At 42.2% G+C, this 21,161-nt stretch overlaps 2 protein-coding genes across 3 annotated transcripts in view; both read right to left on the reverse strand.

The window, feature by feature from the left end:
* Positions 1-587, reverse strand: part of BNIP3L (BCL2 interacting protein 3 like) — a 17,186-nt gene extending 16,599 nt beyond the window's left edge. Inside the window, exon 1 of the mRNA XM_024212147.3 lies at positions 401-587. Coding sequence (XP_024067915.2) covers positions 401-482 — 82 coding nt within the window. The 5' untranslated portion in view covers positions 483-587. The remainder of the gene's footprint in view (positions 1-400) is intronic.
* Positions 588-6,682: 6,095 nt separating this feature from the next.
* The window catches only part of PPP2R2A (protein phosphatase 2 regulatory subunit Balpha), a 71,706-nt gene continuing 57,227 nt past the window's right edge, over positions 6,683-21,161 (reverse strand). For both annotated transcript variants that reach the window (XM_024212150.3, XM_024212149.3), the window contains exons 4-10: positions 19,573-19,738; positions 18,341-18,453; positions 17,740-17,917; positions 16,410-16,574; positions 14,847-15,016; positions 14,187-14,278; positions 6,683-9,704 (exon numbers count right to left, since the gene is read on the reverse strand). In XM_024212150.3, coding sequence (XP_024067918.1) covers positions 9,425-9,704; positions 14,187-14,278; positions 14,847-15,016; positions 16,410-16,574; positions 17,740-17,917; positions 18,341-18,453; positions 19,573-19,738 — 1,164 coding nt within the window. In that variant the 3' untranslated portion in view covers positions 6,683-9,424. The remainder of the gene's footprint in view (positions 9,705-14,186; positions 14,279-14,846; positions 15,017-16,409; positions 16,575-17,739; positions 17,918-18,340; positions 18,454-19,572; positions 19,739-21,161) is intronic.

Genomic DNA, 21,161 nt, shown 5'->3' on the forward strand with positions numbered 1-21,161 from the left:
CCCCCCCCCGCATTCCCCATTCCTCCTCCACACCCCAGCGTACCCACAACTCTCTAAAGGCCCTCAGGCTGCCAACGTACCTCCCCCCCCCATAGACTCACGTAACCCCCTCCCGGTGAACCCCAAACCCACAGACCCCCCCCATCCCTCGAAGCGCCCTCCCCCATGCTGCTGCTCCCCCCCAGGTACCCAGCCCCTCCTCCATCTCTAAAGCCCCCCATGCGGGCGCAGCCGAACCAACTGCGCCCGGGACCCTACGGATTGGCCCGGAGACGCTCGCGTGGCCCCGTTCTCCGCCAATCCCAGCCGTGAGGGGGGATGATGGGAGGGGGTCGCGCTCCCCGCAGGCCCTCCTCATTTACATGTCATTTGCCTATGCTAATACACGGGGCGCACTCACTGTTGAGGCCCGGCTCGGCGGGTGCCCCCTCGGCCGGGGGGTTGTTGTTGTTGTTCTGCGGCGGCTCCTGAGAACAGGACATGGCGACGCGGCGCGGCGGCAACTGAGAAGCCTCCGGGACTGTGACAACAACAACAAGCCAGGCTCCGCACAGCACCAGCACCCCGCCTCCCGCGGCTGCGCAGGCGCAGCCCTGAGGCACCGCCCACTCTGACGCAAGAGGCTGCCGGCGGATCGCTCAGCCTCCCCGCGCAGACGCCGCCCCACCCACGGATGTGCCAGCGGAACGTTCTTTCCAGTAACTGCGCATATCCTTCCCCGAGGCGCCGCCTGGTCATCACTGCGCTTGCGCCACCACCAAGCGCCGTCTCTTTACACTGCGCATGTGCTACTCCGACTACTCCCCCCCGCCCCGTCACTTCTCAAACCGCATGCGCTTTCTGGGCCCGGCTGTTATTGGCGCTAGTGCGCATGCGTTAGGTTGGCTTCTAGGTGGAGCCGACCAGTAGGAGGCAACAATCCCAGAGTTGGGAAGGGACCCAGGTGTCTGGTCACGTGTTCCGTGGCACAGGCGCAGCACAGGACTCAGGGCTCGCCCCCCAACCCAATTCACAGAGCCAGAGCCAGGAAAAGAACCCAGGAGTCCGGGTTCTTAGTCCTCCCCCTTGCACTGCAAACAGACCCCAGGGTCCTCACTCCCATCCCCCACGCCATTGTCCAGCCAGAGGACATCAATTAGTTTTTGTCAAAGTCCAAATTGCTTGGTCAAACTCTAGTCAAGGTCCAGCCTCCAGAGCAGGGGTAGGCAACCTATGGCACTCCTACTGAAGGCAGCATGCGAATTGATTTTCAGTAGCACTCACACAGCCCAGGTGCTGGCCACTGGTTCAAGGGGCTCTGCATTTTAATTTAATTTTAAATGAAGTTTCTTAAACATTTTAAAAACCTTATTTACTTTACATACAACAATAGTTTAGTTATATATTATAGATTTATAGAAAGAGACCTTCTAAAAAGGTTAACGTATTACTGGCACACGAAACCTTAAATTAGAGTGAATAAATGAAGACTCGGCCCACCACTTCTGAAAAGTTACTGACCCAGGTTCTAGAGAAAATAATAATCCAACAATAACAATAAGTAAATAAAAAGATATGAGGGTTCATTCAAAATGGTCCGCCGGTCCGGATTTGGCCCGTGGTCCGCTTATTGACGGCCTCTGGTCTAGCTTAAGCTGCTTTCAGAACGAGGGCTGCACTAGGTTCTCTTTACTTAGCCCAGGTGCAAAGGGTTAAACCTGGTGAGAGCAGCCACATTCTTAGACCTGTGTAATCTGTAATGGTACAGCACTCTCCCGGGATGCTCCTTTTCCCATCCTGTGAGCAATCTGCTCTCCTTACAAGCGCAGAACAGTTTGGGCCAATTGCTGAGCACGTTTGTTGGAGGTCAGTAAGTACGGACGGCACGAAAGACCTCTGTTTTTAAAAGGACTGTTTGTTTAGATGTTTCATAACACATACATAAAGCTAACATGAATAGCATGGGAAAACGGAAAGCAAGAGAGATAACAAACAGGCATATATCACCACAAAGGCAGAGAGGACTGTCTCTCTGTAAACAAAGTTGGACCTCTTACTAACCAGAACTCAGAAACAGTGCAAATATAACTAGGGAAATTCTTCTTCCAGTCTTTGCCACAGATTTACTTAACTGAAATTAAGAGAGACAATAAGCCTCATGTTATGGAGGAAGCTTCCACTGTATCAGAAATGGAGAAATAGACAATAATCCTAAATGGTCAGAGGGGATAAAACTCCACATTGTGAATCCTACCTGGGAAAATCAATGTTGTGGCATAAACACCTTTGGCATGTAGCAGAGAGATCTTTGATCTTCTCTGAGTAGCTTCTATGCCAATAAAGTAACAAATTGATTTCTTGAAATCATTTACAAAGTTCTCCCCAGTGCTTTAAGTCCTAATTGGAAAGACTGATGTAGATTCAAGGCTTGGCACTCACTTGATTTACCCCCCAAATGAAAGAGCTGAGTTGATCCTGTTATGAATCTGAAGTTCCAAAGAATCTTCAGCAGTTAGAGACAGTATTGCCAACCAAGTGTTCAAAAATCATGAGTCAGGCTCACCAAAAATTATGAGAGTGGCTTTAAAATCATGAAATTATGTAAAAATAATAGATTTGGTGTTTTTTATTTGCCTTCCACTTTTTGAGCCTTTAGGGTGCACAAGGGTCACATTTTGAAGTGTTCTCCACAGCCGTGAGGGCTAGAAACTTACTTTTTCTTTAAGAATGAAAGCCGCAATCATCACATATCCAGTTGACTCCAGGAGCTGGGGATTTAAGGAAAACAATAATTATCATCAGACTCACAACAAAAACATGAGAGTTGGCAGCACTGGTACTCAAGTAAAGGATGATCTAACCCCCCTCAAACCTACCACAATTACTGGGGTTTTGCTGTTTATTATATATGGACCATGTGATGATTTGGGGGAAATCTATACAATTTATGAATTCAGTCTCATATGTTGCTGTTTCATGCAATGCCTCCAGTTTGTGGAACCACCATGGCTTACAAGCTGAAACCACCACCACGAGGGGAGTAGCTCCCAGCGCTGGTGCACTGTCTACACTGCCACTTTACAGCACTGAAACTTGCAGTGCTCAGGGGGGTGTTTTTCCACAGCCCTGAGCGAGAAAGTGGCAGTGCTGTAAACTGGCAGTGTAGACAAGACCTAACCAACTCCTAGGGAAACCAGTTCCCTCTACCTGCTCTCTGCAGGTGGCAGACATTGGGAGAATGGAAAATTCCCAAACAAGACAGAGACAGGACTCTTGGGGGAGGACTCCGAGACCAGACACACAGGAAGATGGGGCAGGCAAAAGAAAGGGGATGGACTGTCCAAGGAAAAAATACTTTGTGTTTCAGCACAGAAGCCATGTACTGCAATTTAAGAATACTGGATAAACCCAGGTGACCCTGCCCACATTCAAAGAATATTCTGCAATGGAAAGGAAACTGAGGCAGAGAAATGCATGTAGGGTGTTTTTTTTTTTAATAGATCTGTGTATTTTTTTTCTATTAAAGAGCAATATTGTGTTCAAGTACTGTGCACAGTCTGTGTGTGTTATCTGCTATGTCTACCATATGGCCCCTTGAAGTGGTAAACTAGAAGGCTCACACTGTTAGTGGGATTCTGGGGTAGGCAGGGTGTATTTAGACTTCAAGGGAGTCCCCCAGGTCAGCACTGATTCCAGGGACTGGGCTGTGGCCATGTGGTTTAAGCTCTTAGGAGAGGGTGCTAAACACACTGTTTGCTTACTGAGCTTAGAGATCCTATGACTGGGGAAGTGCCTGCATTCCATTCAGACTCTAGAGACTTTACACACTGAGGGATTTAGCAGCTGGGTCCACTCCCTGCAGTCTGGTTAGCTCCCTAGAGCAGTGATCTCCAAAGTGGGGTGCACAAGAGGATCCTTGGGGGTTTTCGGCCGGAGGTGTTTTTTTTTTTTTTTTTGCTTTTTCGTTTGGGAGGGGGTGCGTGCTCAAAAATTTTTTACTGCTAGGGGTGCGCGATCAAAAAAGTTTGGAGACCACTGGCCTAGAGGACAGGCCCAAATAGATGTGAGGCTAAACTTGGTATAAGGAATTCAGCTGATGCTCTAGGTGCCATCACTATGTGGGTGTGCCAAATCTAAGGACTTGCACTCCCTCTTCTCCACTGTTGGGCTTGTAACAGACTCTGTAGGGCCACATGAAACAGCTTCTTATTTGTAATATTTGCAATTTGCAAAGGGGCCTAACCAGGATTCAGGACTATACTGTACCAGCCTCCATATAAACACACATCAGCGATGGTCCCTCCCACAAAGTGTTCAGTCTTACTTTTCCTTGTGGTTTAGGTAGTGCTGAAATGTACTAAAGATATTCCTTGAGATTTGCATGCAGCTGTAGTTAGTCAAATGAACTTTAATGTCAATTGGCAGTTGACGGCTCAAAAAGCAGCAGCCATTGATACAAAGCACTAAAATTCCACAGCATGTGTTGCCATTGCAAAATAGAACCCTGCGCAGGATTATTTTTAAAATCCTGCTCCAGTCCCGCTCCACCATACCCGCTCCCATTATTGTTTCTTGCATTTATGTTTATCCTTCTCCCACCTGCAAAAACCTTATATCCTGCAAATTCCGCAAGAGAAAGAGATTCTGCCATGCTACTAAAAAAGTTGGTATATGTAGCTATAAACAGAATTCAGACTATTTTTACCACTAAAATAAAACAAATCTTGCTTAAACATGTAAAAAGTACTTTACTCCTGTTGTAATAGACATCAAATCTATTGCTTGCTTAAATGTATTAAAACCTTCATATTAAAAAAAGAAAACTTGCTTTACATTGCTGAAATTTCGGTTTGACAAACTGATGAGATTTAGCGTTCTTCCGCAAACTATCGCAGTCTGTTTTTTTGCCAACCAAATCCTGCCTGCAACAAAGTACTTTTTACCTGCTCCCGCTATTATGGAAGCGGATCCTGCAGGACCAAAGGGATCCCAGTCCTGCTGCAGGGCTCTATTGCAAAGTACCAATCAGGTATGGTGGGAAACCTAATACTGAATCCCGCTGTCCTCTTGCTCACTCCCTCTCCTAGGAAACATTTATTAGCCTCCTAGTGGATAATGCTAAAATAAAACGAGTAAGCATTGCATCAGAAAAATTCTCTGCAAGCACTCCCCTCCCCATTTTAAAGGAGCAGTAATTTTTTTGAAAGGTTGAAGGACTGTTAAAACTCAGCTGGGAGAGCAGACTGTGGATGAAAAGGCTTAACAGGGATTTATGGTATGGAAGAAAGAGCCAATGAACAGGGAAGCAGCAGTTTTCCATAAGGCAGGTTTTTCTATTTCCCTTGTTCCAGCCACTGCTCCCAACAGCTTTCACCTATTACGCCTTTGTGTTAATAAATATAAACATGACAATTTTTCAATGCCCAGTTAAAAAGGAACTTTCTGAGAGTGAATATGCATGACAAGTTCAAGGGGCCAGTGGGCACAAATAGAAATACCTTCAATAAACAAGAGGCAAATCACATGGATCAGCCCGTGGACATGTCTCCTATTGCTCAATGAGACAGAAGGGTGTGTTTGGAGTTGGGAACCTACGTGCTATGCATTGTCACATACCACGGACGTGACTAGTCTCAAGTAACCATACCTTGTGATGTCTTATTCCAATTTATGAGAATAGACACATTAAAACTAGGAAATGTGATTTTAAAAAATCCTATACCCCTAACAAAATATTCCAGAATATTAAGTCATGCACCCCCAATTATCCAAAATATAGTTTTAAATGTTAAATTGGGAAACTTCCCCCTTTTCTGAGGGCAATAATCTCAGCCCTTTACTTCAACCACTGCATCTGGTCTTCTCTTCCAATGTGGCTGGGGCAGAGAAGTGTTCCTCTTTAACGTACACAAAGGCTAAATTGAAAGTTGCAGTCCAAATTTAGCTAGGCATTGAATAGGTGGAAGAGGAATCCTTCTGTGTATTTGACATGGCTAGGAGATGAAGGCAATAGCCACTTCTCAGCAGAAAACAGACTTAGGGCCTGTTACTGCACCACGAGAAGTTAAAGGGAACATTGCCACAGGCCGTGTTTACACACACAAGTTGCACTGGTTTTACAACAGATTTAGTTAAATCAGGGGAAACAGTATTTGGTTAAACATTAGCTTATACTGGCTTAAATGCTTATCTGTAAATTTCAGTTTTTCCACAGGTTGTTGCACCATTTAAATAAATCCGTTTAAAAATCACACCTTTAGTCAAACAGGAGCAAGACTGTGTTTCAACAATGTCAGAGACTTCAGTCAGGGGGCAAGACTGGTCTGATAGGATGTGGGTCAATACCCACTGAAATTGATTGAAAGGTTGCATTTTCTTAACGGGGAGTTGGATCAGGCCCCTAGAGAGAAGCATCTGCTTCCTGTGATTCTGTTCTTGTGGAGGGACCAGAATCTTCTTGCAAACTCTCCTGCCCTCCCAGCTATCTAGGAAAAGGTCCAGATGTAGCAGTGCAGATGAAGCAGTGTGGTTTGTTTCAATTGTGTGTGGGGGGAGGGGAAGAAGAGAACGGACAGACTATTAGTAACCTGAAAAACCTCATGAAATAAGGGGAGTAGTGGATAAAGAGCAACCTGACAGAAGTACATTTATTCTTATGCATACTTTTTATTAATAGAAAATAGAATTAGCATTAGCATATAAACTGATCAGCAGGATTTACAGTGTACGTCAATGGACAGTGTGATTAAAGAATTATAATATATAGTTGGAAAATATCTGGCAACCTCAATCAGTAGGTGGTTTTGGGGGAGAGGGATTTGTTAGTGATATGGAGTGGCATGGCAAAGTGCCACCAGTACAGGCGAAGCAAAATTCAGACTCTCCTAAAGCCACTTTATCCTTTTAAAACCATGGGCACTCCTGACTAGCACAACAGAGGTCCCAGAGGCAGTTTTACTTTAATTCAGTATTGCTAGAAAGTTGTGCTTCACGCTGTTTGTGAAATCTACCTGTTCACGGACTGCATCTTCGTTCCATCCCAGATTCCATTTCGTGTCTTTGATAAGCGACGTGTTCAGCTATTCAATATGCCATCCATAATACACACACAAGTTAAACATGCGAGTAAAACAGCACTCCTTACAGATGCCACAACCCCCTACAGAACACTCAGATTGTCCCAAAACAACAGATGTGATTAGACATACGACCATCTTTGCTTTATCAGCCCTGGCACAAAAAAATCTAATTGTCTATCCACTCCCATGACCAGGGTAATGAACAAATCTCAGCCTTGATCCTGGGAACACTTGTGTATGCAATTAACTTTACTCACATAAGTAGTTCCAAATACTTCAAGGAGACTAATAATTTGAGCAAAATTAAGCTAGTGCACAATAGTATGTGAGATTGGGGCTTAATATTTGACTTGCCCATCAGTTACGATCCCCAGGAGTGTTAAATTTTGGTAAGACCAACAAATGAAAATGGATAAAGGTATAGCTCATACTCTCACAAAATTCCTCACAGGTCAATGTTACAAAAGAGTTATATATTGTATCCACGCAAAGCAAAACTTAATGAATATTTAGAGCGTTTAACATTTTCAAAACACTATACAAGTTTGAATGAAACTAAGGCATAGTGTTGCATCAGTGATCCTGTTAACGATGTGCAATCCTGCCAACATTTTACAGCAGAAACAATGTTTAAGTTGATTGGGTTAATGAAGCATTATAGAAATTTTACTTACAACTAAACCACAAAAATAATTTAAACATAGTTGATTTAGAAGTATAGTTCCCCCCAATCAAAAGTAGGGTTTACTACGGACTAAAACACCATTGACTGTTGAATGGTAAGTACAACTTATTAGACCTTATAGTGCACCAGAAGAGCACAATTAGCAAAAACATATTGGAGGTAGAAACCCACAAGCTTTTAAAAATGTTAGTATCCAATTCATCATCTTTGGATAAGCCTTATTTACTTAAAAAGAGTTTAAATCAACTTACAGACAACTATTAATATTTATTTCATGCAGTTTCTGTACTTCAAGCATTTTCTGATCATTGTACCTTTTAAAGTTGATCTTTAATTGCTTTGAAAAGCCAGAAGAAAGGAGCAGCACTCATATGGTAATCTACATTTCCATTCAGACACTGATAGCAATAAAATACAGAAAATATATATGTACTTAGAATGCAGTGTAAATTCTCATCTATAATCACTTGATATTAGTTTTGTACTACATCATACTGTTGAACAAGAACTTTAACAACAATTAAAAAACACTGGCTTTGTAGTCTAAACAAGGCATTACATAAAATTAGGATGAGATTAAACATATTAAAAAGTTAGTCCCCAATAAATGGATTTGAATTCTACAAATTCAGACACTCAGACATAAAGGATAGTTTAATTAACAGATAAAGGGGCTTTAAGGAGATGGAACAGGTCAATTACTGTTCATGACTATGGCAAAGTCTGGTAGCATTTCAAGGTTTTTAAATGGAAATGGTCAATAAATACCAGAGTCAGAATGATCATTTTCATACATGAGTGACAGCCAGACAGTTGCGAAAACCCTCCCTCTCTCCCCTGCCTGCTGAAAAATAATAATACTGTAAAAACATTACAAAAAACCATCACTTTATTTTCATGCATCTAAGGTAAAACACAGAATATTTGTATAAAGTAAAGAGGTAGATTAAAAAAAAGGAAAAAAAAACCAGATTCTTCATTCTTTGTCACTTTTATTCAGTAGTTTTTTTTTGTTCTTCCTTATTCTCTCTTTTTTTGGTGCCAAACATGGCAAGGAGTGATTACAGTCAACTGCTTATTAAAACATTTGTTCGCAACATAGACCCCTTTTACCACTGACCCCAAACTGACCCATTTCATGTGCTTTATTTCATTTTTTTCTATACGCCACCACCAGGGATGGGTGGAGGGAATGAAGGGGGGGAAGGGGGAGTCCAGGAGGAGGAATGCTACAAGCCACAGCAAGAATGAGCTGCATTTAATAAAAAAGGGCCACAAATGATACAGTAATGAGGTTACACAATTAAATCCCATAGCATGACTGAAGGCTTTCCCTGTGTTTGACGTCATCACAATGGAAGGCATAAAAAGTGGAGTAAACCAATGTTGATACAGTCCAATCTAGTCCATTAGGCAAGATGGTGCAAGTAGTCATTAAATTAAAAAGTGCCCTACCCTCACCTAAATGGCTAGCAAACATGGAGAACACCACTGTGATGGATCAACAGAGCTTTCTCCATGTAGCTAAAAAAAAGTGTGTCATATGGCACATTTTTAAACACTGGAAAGGGGTGCCACAATGGACCTCTCTCTTTTATTCTCTTTCATTTACAGGTACAAATGCTAGATTCAACTATCTCAACTATGCAGGAAGTGGACTCTTCTGTTAGGAATGCCAACCCTAATTCACTTTGTCTTGAAATATATACAAGTTGTTTGTAGTAGCTACAGCAATGATATTTTCCTTGGGATGCCAAGCTGTATGTAGTATCTTCTTGTTGAAGTCTAGGCTGTCAACGCTAATTTCATCCTTCTTTCGCTTGCCACTCGCACAGACTTTGCGGGGCTTCAAAACGGTGCGAGGTTTATTATTTTCCCGTGATGCTTCTAAGGTGATGTCTCGCTTTGTGTTTCTGTCAAACATTCTGAAGAAATTGTTGTAAGATCCCGTCATGACAACACTGGAAATAAGAAAACTAAAGATTAATCCAAGAATGCCACATTTTAAAAAGAGAGAGTTATTTGTATTACGATAGTGCCTGGAGGCCTCAACTGAGAACAGGGCTCCACAGTGCTAGGCGGTGTACGTATAAATAGAAAGAGTCCCTGGCCCAAAGATCTTACAATTCAAACAGAGAAGACAAAGGGGAGTGAAAATAAAGTATGTGTTCACATTTTACAGCTAGGGAGCTGAGGCGCACAGGAAGATTAAGTGATTAACCCAAGGTCCCATGTGAACCACTCATCACCCAATTCCCAGTCCAATGTCTTAACCACAAGATCATCCTTCCACTCTACAAGAACCCAGAAATCCTGCCTTTCCATTCCCCTTCATCCCTTCAGAAAATAGCTTTTGAGTTGCACAGTGGTGGGGAAACAAGGTCACCTATTTTGGGCCTGCTGCTGTAAGATTCGGTATCACCCATGCTGTGTGCTCTTGAAGTCAATGGGAGAGGAAGGCACTCGGAACCTTACAGAACTAGGGCCTGTAGCCGCCAACAGAATTTTTTTCACCCCAAACAGCTATTTTAAAAGCCACTAGAAGTACAACTCAGATTTTTATCCAGAACCCCTCACTCAATCAACTACCTTTGCAAAGACCTTGTTACTGGGAGCTCTCACTACATAAATTCTTTGTCATATAAACTCACACTGTGCCAAAATGAACCCCAACAAACAGTCCCCATGCAAAGCAATACTTCAGAAAAACATCTAAGTTATTAACTGCAAGAAGTATCAAATACTGTCAATACCCCAACTCAAAAGAGCAGTATTTTCTGAATCACAGAGGACCAATTTTGATTCTTTGGGAACTAAACACTGTTTTTAAATGATTATGGGCCCAATCCTACAAGGTGTTGAGCATCCTCAACTCCAACTGACTTTGGGCAGTTAGTTTGCTCAGCATGCTTCAGCAGATGCTCAATATTTCACAGATTAGGCCCTATAGATTATACCTGTGTGACCCAAGGACCTTTTGATGCCAACAGGGGTACACAGGAGTATAGGGATCACATGACCACTTTTGGTGACACATGTAAGATTTTTACTGAAAGCCTGTGTCACAATGGTCATCCCTGTCACTGTGAGATGCATGTACAGATAATATGTGAGGAGTTATGTATATGTACTAAAATTTATGTTCTCTAGGTCTGTGGTTGAAAGCAGGTCACTCAAAGGTAGCATGTCTAGAGACAAAACTTATCAGACACTTATCTCCCTGGGTGACATACAATAGGAGTCTATTAGCATACTAAGTCAAATGCTAGTAAAGAGCTGAAGGGGACTTCAGAAGGAAATTAACAGGAAAAGATAAACAGTGGGTGGGGGGGAGGAAGGCACTCAGGTTAACATCGAAAGTCTCTTCTACTATATCTGGCAGTGCAGAGACACACCCTGGCATCCATCTATCTGTGAAGAAAAATTGCCAGTGGGCTTAATTTTATGAAAGGGGGGCTCTGCCAATTTAGTTGAGAACCCCAGGGAGAGGACTTGGGGAAGCTATCTTCATAGAAGCTTAGGGTTGGAAGAGACCTCAGGAGGTCATCTAGTCCAACCCCCTGCTCAAAGCAGGACCAACTCCAACTAAATCATCCCAGCCAGGGCTTTGTCAAGCCAGGCCTTAAAAACCTTTAAGGATGGAGATTCCACCACCTCCCTATGTAACCCATTCCAGTGCTTCAACAACATCCTAGTGAAATAGTTTTCCCTAAGATCCAACCTAGACCTCCCCCACTGCAACTTGAGACCACTGCTTCTTGTTCTGTCATCTGCCACCACTGAGAACAGCCTAGCTCCATCCTCTTTGGCACCCCCTTCAGGTAATTGAAGGCTGCTATCAAATCCCCCCCTCACTCTTCTCTTCTGCAGACTAAATAAGCCCAGTTCCCTCAGCCTCTCCTAATAAGTCATGTGCCCAAGCCCCCTAATTTCATTTTCGTTGCCCTCCGTTGGACTCTCTCCAATTTGTCCACATCCTTTCTCTAGTGGGGGGTCCAAAACTGGATGCAATACTCCAGATGTGGCCTCACCAGTGCTGAATAGAGGGGAATAATCACTTTCCTCGATCTCCTGGCAACGCTCCTACTAATGTAGCCCAATACGCCATTAGCCTTCTTGTCAACAAGGGCACACTGTTGACTCATATCCAGCTTCTCGTCCACTGTAATCCCCAGGTCCTTTTCTGCAAAACTTTCACTTAGCCAGTCAGTCCCCAGCCTGTAGCAGTGCATGGGATTCTTCCGTCCAAAGTGCAGGACTCTGCACTGGGTCTTGTTGAACCTCATCAGATTTCTTTTGGCCCAATCCTCCAATTTGTCTAGGTCACTCTGGACCCTATCCCTACCCTCCTGCGTATCTACCTCTTCTCCCTTAGTGTCATCATAGTGTCATCTGAAAACTTGCTGAGAGTGCAATCCATCCCATTATCCAGATCATTAATGAAGATGTTGAACAAAACCGGCCCCAGGACCGACCCCTGGGGCACTCTGCTTGATACTGGCTGCCAACTAGACATCGAGCCATTGATCACTACCTGTTGAGCCCGACGATCTAGCCAGCTTTCTATCCACTCATCCAATCCATACTTCATTAACTTGCTGGCAAGAATACTGTGGGAGACCATATCAAAAGCTTTGCTAGAGTCAAGGTATCTCACATCCACCGCTTTCCCCATATCCACAGAGCCAGTTATTTCATCATAGAAGGCAATCAGGTTGGTGAGGCATGACTCGCCCTTGGTGAATCCATGTTGACTGTTTCTTATCACCCTCCTCTCCTCCAAGTGCTTCAAAATTGATTCCTTGAGGACCTGCACCATGATTTTTCCAGGGACTGAGGTGAGGCTGAGCAGTCTGTAGTTCCCCGGATTCTCGTCCTTCCCTTTTTTACAAGATGTGCACTATATTTGCCTTTTCCCAATTGCCCGGCAACTCCCCCGATCGCCATGAGTTTTCCAAGATACTGGCCAATGGCTCTGCAATCACATCAGCCAACTCCCTCAGCACCCTCGGATGCATTGCATCTGGCCCCATGGACTTGTATATGTCCAGCTTTTCTAAACAGTCCTTAACCTGTTCTTTCACCACTGACTGTCTCTTGTAGGAGACCAGAGAATGTCTTGAGAGTTAAGTTAAGGTTCTAGAAAGCATGTTATGATTTTATTTTGTATGCAACTATTCATTTCCAATATTCTTCCTATTACTTGAATCTCTGTTCTTTGATACTAAACTTATTCTTGTTTTCACTATAAATATATCTAAGTGCTGTATGTTAAGATGAGTGGGGATCCTGTGTTGACTCCTTGCAAGCTGGGGTGTGCTATTCCTTTGGGAGTAGCGAATCAGAGTTCTGTGAGCGTTCAGTGCAAAAGGGTCTGAACACTCCAGAGGGATGCTCGGAAGAGTCCGGGATTGGTGTGTGCCTATTGCTAACCTGTTCAGAGAGAGCAAGGCCTGTGGAGAATTGCCAGAGGCTAGTGGATTCAGGGAGCTGAACCACAGCGAGCACCGGAAACATCCTCACACTAAGGGCAGGTAGTAGCGAGGTGCCTCACAACCCTGGGAAATGTCACAACCTGTTACAAGGTTTTCTGATTAAGACAAGCATTTGAATTTCTGCATGTAAGCAGTCAGTATTGCCCTTCTGGCTGGCAACAGAGTGTATACCCTGGAAAGAAATTACTAATAGCCAGAAAGAGTAGAATTTTGAATTTGGCTCAAAGTACATGGCTAGAATTGCATGAGCATCAGGACCAAAATATACCCAATTTTTGATACAACACCTTAGAGTTGGCTAGTTTAAGACCATCAAATTGAAATATATCAGATTTTCAGTCAGGCAAATATGCTTAGAGATTATCCAAATATTTGGATAAACAGCTGTTTCGTTTAAAGAGAATGTTCCCCTCATGATGAAACAGATGGGGATCCAAAGAGCTGCTTCAGCTTTGGCAACTGAGTGGCTCAATGCATTTTTTTTTTTTTTTTTTAAATCATCATTCAACTTAGGCTAACAGTAATGTTACTGGGGAGACAGCCATGCAAGGCAAGCTTAAAAAAAAAAATGAAATTCTTAGAGGGTTGTCTACATATTTTCAAGACAGGATTATTAATGAGAACAACGGCTCCCAAAGCAGAGTAGGCAACTTATAGTCATAAGAAATATATACTCTCCAGGGTGAAGAGTATCGAAGGCCTCAATCCAGCAATAAAATCTGCATGGGTGGATTCTCACTCCCTGCACATCAAATCGCAAGACTCGGTAAGGGCTAATATACATTACATTAGCTTAAAACACTGTAAAAAACAACCAAACTCAAGAACAAAAGGATTCATACATTTGAGGCTACATTTTGAATTTCTCACGTCAGAAGGAACCCATAGTGCTGCTCCCCATTCCCAAAACTAAGGCTTAAATATGTGAAGAAAAACGGTTAGACTTGCCTGTCTGATCCATTCCAACAGCACTCAAATTTGTCAAAAATGCAGTCATTCTCATACAGAGAACAAAGTTTACTTCTGAGGTATTCATGCACCTAGGGGGAAAAAGGTTTCTTTAATATTTGAAAAAGCATGATTTGTCTGTGAAAGTGTCCAAGCAAGCTACACGGAGAACAACTTGACTCTTGAGGAAAACGGAACGGGACCCCCTTCGGATACTCTTAAGTTCACCCTATAAATTGACAGGGAGCGTCACAATTGGCCCCATGGCACTGGACTGTCCCTAAACTGAGCAAGTGTCCTGCACAATACTGCCTCCATTTGCCCAGGCAGAAAGGTGTGAACTCTGGTCTCCTCTCTGATGAAGCAAAACACCATCACTATGCTAACTTGTGGCCCAGAATGCAAGTCACGCTTATTGCATCCTGAGTCCCACCCCACGAGAAAAAGCATGTCATACATGTTAAAATGTAGATCTTAATCCTACAATCAGACCACAGAGAGCAGACCCCTGTTTGTCTTTGTGCACCACTGTCTTTGCTGACGCTCTGCATAGGAACAAGGGTCCGTATACACCAATCCAATTATGGGATCGAGGCCATACTCAGTACATGACATACTTTCAAAGTTTATAATACTAGTGTATGAAATTTCACAGGATACCTGGTATGTTTCCACAGGTCTGTTTTCCATATTTAAATCCCAGATCTTCACTGACAGATAATCTCTAGTCATCATATATCGACCACTATGGCTGAATTTTACGTCGGATATGGAAGAGATGATTTCAGAGAAAAACGATCTGTTGCTAGGGTCTTCTGGTTCTTCAAACACTATAAGTAAAAGACAGGCATGCCGATGAGCAAAGCACATCTATTCAAAACTAAGTCAATTCCATACAAACTCCCATGCTTCAAAACAATCATTTCAATATGAACCTTGGAAAAAATCTCAAATGGTTCTGGGACAGCATTTTATACATGCACCGATTGAGGAGTGTCTCCCATACCCTAATACAGCACACTCATCATACTACACAGACTGATTAGAAACACTGCAGGTGCTGTTAGTTATCTAGTGTTTGATGGCCAGATGAAGGAAGAAGAAAACTTATCGCCATAAGAAATATTGGCACAAGGACATTAAAAGTTGCATACTGATGTATACGGCAAATGCCACTTATATTCATGGCCTAAGGCTGTAACATCAAAAATGCTGGAAGAATTAAAACCAGTCAGATATAAGATCTTTGGACCACTGAGTCCACCTCCTCAGAAGTCCAGGATACAAGTCCCTGCTAAAACAGGATATACCCAAATAAGCTTATTATACATTTACAATGTATTAGCTGAACTAGAATAAATAGCCTTGCTGCCATTATATGTAATATTTCAGAAAGAAAAAGCTGTTATGTGACCTCCACATGGTGAAGTAAATGTTGGATTTAGCTTCTAAAGAGACAGTGAATCGAGTGTATGTAAGATAGAAGTAAAGACAAATCACTATACATATTGCTTTCTATAGATTGGTCACAATAAAAAAAAAAAATCCAAGACAGAGTGAAGAATCTAACTTTTGGAGGGTGTACTCATTTGCAAGTATAGCGTTAGCTACGGACCTGAGTTGGAACTGAACCAGTAATTTAAAAGTTAAAGGCTGCATGAAGCTGTTTCCAATCCTCTCAATTAGCCAGTCCTCTGGCATTAATTTTTTAAGTTGCAGTAACATTAAGTTACTCTTTTCACTCAAGCAAGGAGATGAACCCAACATCCCACTAAGGTTTTTTTTGTTTTGTTTTTTTCCTCTTTTCCCCCATACTAAGGAAATTCACTATACACTCACAGTGAGGTGTGTTAGAAATGTATTGACAAAGGCCCCAGTTCACAGTACTTGATGCTTAGGCACTACACATAGCACTGTCTACACTAGAAAATTAAGTTGGCTTAACTACATCACTCCTGGGTCTGAAATATCCACACCCCAAACAGCGTAGTTAAGCCAGCTTAACCCTGTGTAGACAGTGCTAGGTTGATCTAGCTACCACCTCTCAGGGAGTTGAATTACCTTTGCTGATGAGAGAACCCCTCCCGTCAGCGTAGGTAGCGTCTACAATGGCTCAGCTGTAGCATTTCAAGGGTAGATAAGCCCATAGCTTTCTCTAGTATTGAAATGCTGAATGCTTTAAAAAACGGGGGAGAGGGGAATCAATAACGAAGTAGAACTCACATTTCGAATGTCTGTCACAGAGTGCCGATGCTCTCATGTCACACAGACGAATTGTTCCTTTACTACTGCTGTATACAAATGTGTTACAGCTGTTAGGATGGAACTCTGCAGCTGTTATCACCTCTGTCAGCTCTTCCATGTTGGCAGGCTTAATATCTACAATATCTAGAGCGCGTTTTATTAAGGAATTCTCTCTACAAATTTTCAGAACACACTTATACAGCTTTATACATTTATTCCACAAAGCCTCTCCAATCACCAATAAATGGGTATCTAAAACAAACAGACAAACATAAAACAATCAAAAGAGGAAGGCAGCAGTGTGGCAGCAGGGAACTGGGAGACCGGACTTTGCCACACGCTCCCTCTGTGACCTGGGGTAAATCACAATTTCTCTGTGCCTTTGCTTATCTACTTGAAAAATGGAAATGTAGTCTTCTTTGAATTTTCTATAAAACCAGTCAACATATCCTGAAATATAAACATGCCGTCATTTTACATTTTTTTTTATGATCGAGTAAACAACAACCACCAATATATTTTATAAGCTTAAAATAATTAAAATCCAGCATTCTAAATAAATGATTTTGCACTACATCAGTTGTTCGGTTTCGCTCTCTAGAACATCAGCTGGCCTGTGTCTAATTTCACCAAATGCTGCAACGTAACCAAGGCTGATTGTCACGGGAGTCATGGATTTTGTGATTTCCCGTTGGGGTTTTTTCCCCTCAAAAACTCTGAGACTCCTTATTTGCCCACTGCTCCAGCTCCTGCTCCCCACACAGCAGTGGCTGAATATGCTATGTGATTCTAGAGACCTAGAACCTTTACACGTGTGCAGGAGTGGAGCGGTGGGGCGGCAGGGGAACAAAGAGAGAGAGAGAAGGGGGCTGGGAAGTTCTGCGGCAGACCAATAACTTGAGGGACTGAGGATGGTACTTCTCCCGCAGACCGGACTCATGACGTAGCTCAAGATCTGTTTCAAAAGACAAATACTTTCAAATCGTTCTCTTTCCAGCCCTGCTCCTCTTGTGTTCCTGGAGCTTTACCTTTTCCTCCCTTCTAATAACCAGTGCCATGACTTTGCCGTAATTTTTTGCCAGGAAAACAACGAACATTAATCATAACTCCGCTTTGCCTTATGTTGCCTAAAAAGGATCCTCGGGTATTGGCATTCCAGTAGCAATATTCTCTGCAATTGCAACTGTAAAATAACTAAGAAATGGAAGATGTCTTAAGCATACAACACTTCAAGGGAAAAGAGAAATCTAACAACTTTGGTTATGGCAAAAAGTCTTTCTCCGATAAAAAGACCAATGGAAAAAGATACTAAAACTTCTGTCTGTAATTTCTAGGTGCCACAGATTAATCCGCAAGTCATCTGCAGATAGGTATGTTTCATAATCACTATTGATGGAGATAGAGTTGATGTGATACGTGTGAGCATTTGCAAATATTCTTCGTGGACTGGCTTCAACCATAAGATCCATGGGTCTGAATACTGGCACCTGCAAAATACAAGAAAACACAAAATATAAGCTGTGCATGTAATACAGATAAATGTATACTGACAGCCACCCATCCAATGCACCTCCACCAGCCTGACAAACAAGGACCCTGAAGCCACTTCAGAAATCAATGTCCTATGCATAGCAGGCAAGGAATTGCTGGTGTACAATATGTGGGACACCACAGAAAACTCATGGTTAGTATCACTATACAAAGGATGGTCTTGTAGAGAATGACTGGCACATGGAGTCAGGAGTTCTGACTTCTATTGCCAGCTGAGCCACAGACCTATATATGGGACCTTGAGAAAGTCACTCAACTGCCTCTGCCTTAGATCCCGATCTATTAAATGAGGCTAAATACTTACCTACCCTCAGATGGTAACTCTGAGGACTATCGCACTAGACAGAGGAGCTACTCACCCGTAGTGTTGTAACTGTAGAAGGGTCCCTATACCGCCCATCTTCTTCCTTCAAGTTATAGCCCTCCGGTCTTTTGTCCCTTTCACTAATTTTCCATAACTTTATTGTTTTATCTGAAACAAATTAATGAGTTGTCCAAGTTCAAATGAAAGTTCAAGCATGAGGCCGCTTTCTTTTCGCAACTGGTATTTTTGAATCATTTCACTATTCATTTTTCAAGTGAGCGTGTCAGGATTATCTATCTACATATACAAACAACACAAACTCTATAAGCTAATATTTGGAGATGCATATTTTGTTGGATGTGACTGTTGCCTCAACTTACAATTAGGTTGAAATGAACTGGGAAAGTTAAAATGCACTTGCAACCTGGTCTACACAAAGTTTTTGTACCAGTATTTTGGTTAGGGGGTGGTTTTTTTTTTTTTTTTTTTTTTAAAGCAAAACAGTTAAACCACAACAAGCCCCCATGTAGATGCAGTTCTGTCACTATAAAGGTGCCTTATGGCAATATAGTTTATTGCCCTTCCTGTACAGGAATAGCAAAATTGATAGAGAGCATCTTTATGCCAGTATAACTGTCAACACTAGGGGGGATTGTACTGCTTTAAGTAAACCAGTATAGTTAAAGCAGTACAACCTCTGTATAGACAAGCCCTTAGACTGACATTTAGTTTAAAAGAGACAATCAGATCAGAAAAACCTTCAAATTAACAAATCAATGCTACATGTAAATTTGTTTACTATTAAACTCTTTTTAGATACCCAGATACGATTAAACCAAGCACAAATTATCCATTTATTGCATTGTGTAGATTGCAGATGGCATTAAACATCGAAATATTATAAAAACTCATGATTTGTGGAATAAACTGATCAAAACAGTATCAGGAAGTAATTTTCCTCCAAATGTATAGCATCTCACAAATATAGGGGTTTTCTTCACCGTCCTCTGTAGCATCAAGCTATTGGCCACTGCTCGAGTCAGAACAGATTTTACTGAGTAAAGGACTGGCCTTTGAATCTTAAGTTCCTGATGTAGGTAAAGCATCAGTTGCAAAGTGGAAGAAAAAAAATATTAAATTCTCAGTTTAAAAAAGCACAAACGTTGATGCTAGTCAAAGCTGAGTATGCTGTAAGTAAGGGCAGAAAGAGGAGCAGAGAATTTGAGATTAATTCTACAGAGCTGTATTCTGCTCTCAAGCTTACTGTGTACAATAAAAAAAACTTACCGTTTGTAGACAATAAAAACTGAGCAGCATTTTTCTGGGGTAACCACCTAATTTTGTTGATCTTTTCTTCAATTTCTAAACTTTTCAAGTAGTCAAATTCTGGTTCATGGCTTTGAAAAGTACTGTAAACATTGTATTCCCCTCTGCTGAGAGACTGGATTTTGTTCTAAAAAGAGAGAAAATATTTGTTTCTGAGAATTATATGATTAAGGCTTATATGCAGTGCACATTTGTACCAAGATTGTAGGGGGGATGTTTACACAGAGTACATATGTAGACTAATGGTTCAAAGAGGAGACTGGTAGCCAGGACCATGCCTGCCTCTGCCAGTCTTGTTGTATATCCTCTGACAAGCTGCAACTTCCCTGTGCCTCATTTTTCCAACAAGACTCATCCATTTCACAAGGGTTTGGGTAAAGTTTCAGCACCACAGAAGTACATATTGTTGCTTTTGATGCAGCACAACGACAGTATAGTTGCACAGCCACTTCATTTTAACCAATCTCCCCTTTTCACTCACTCAACTTTCTCAGTTTTCTTTTTGGGCTGTCACTTTCCATGCTTTGTTTCAATGTGATCAATGTTTAAACTTTCAGAAAAAATCCTTCAGTCCTTTAAGCTACTTGTGCACAGTTTACAACAGAGTCACTTGCCCCCTGCAAATAACTCAAAACAGCTGAACTTTGAATCTTCTAACTTCGCAAATAAGCAGCCCTCAGAGCTAAGAAACCCTTGGTAAGTTTTTTTTAAAACTTTAAAATTGTGTTAAGAGAGTCTCATCCAGCCCACAGAACATGTGGTTTCCAAGGGAGTATAGTCCCCAAAGTTTCCAGAAGACTCTCTCTGCTGCACATCGGGTTAATCTACTCTGGGGAAGACTGACCTGCTACTCAAGCGGTGAGAATCCCAAATGCAACCACAGTGCAAGCCAGATATACCCGATATAACTCGAATTCGGATATAACACAGTAAAGCAGTGCTCCGGGGGGCGGGGGGGGCTTGCGCACTCGGGCGGATCAAAGCAAGTTCGATATAATGCGGTTTCACCTATAACACGGTAAGATTTTTTGGCTCCCGAGGACAGCGTTATATCGGGGTAGAGGTGTATATATAAATCAGCTCTTCCACCCCTGAACAGTCTTAGTTCCTGTTTTCTTAGAAACCCTTTTTCCTTCCTTTTGGGAAGCTACACTGGAAAAAAAGAGAAGTCAAAGCTTCTAGGTGAAATCTCAAAGTTACAAACAAGAGAGTTACGAACTGACCAGTCAACCAGACGCCTCATTTGGAAAAAGTATGCAATCAGGCAGCAGCAGTGACAAAATAACAAAAAATGCAAACAGTCCAGTACGGTGTTAAACTACTTTAAAAAAAAAAAATGGACAGCATTCTTCTTCTGCATAGTAAAGTTTCAAAGCTGTATTAAGTCAATGTTCAATTGTAAACTCTGGAAAGAGCAACCATAACATTTTGTTCGGAGTTACAAACAACCTCCAGTCCTGAAGTGTTCCCAACTCTGAGGTTCGACTGCAGGGGTGGCCAACCTGACCCTGAGAAGGAGCCAGAATTTACCAATGTACATTGCCAAAGAG

The sequence above is a fragment of the Terrapene carolina genome, unplaced genomic scaffold, assembly GCF_002925995.2.
Source record: "Terrapene carolina triunguis isolate 2854851 unplaced genomic scaffold, T_m_triunguis-2.0 Scaffold53, whole genome shotgun sequence".
Taxonomy (NCBI): Eukaryota; Metazoa; Chordata; order Testudines; family Emydidae; genus Terrapene; species Terrapene triunguis.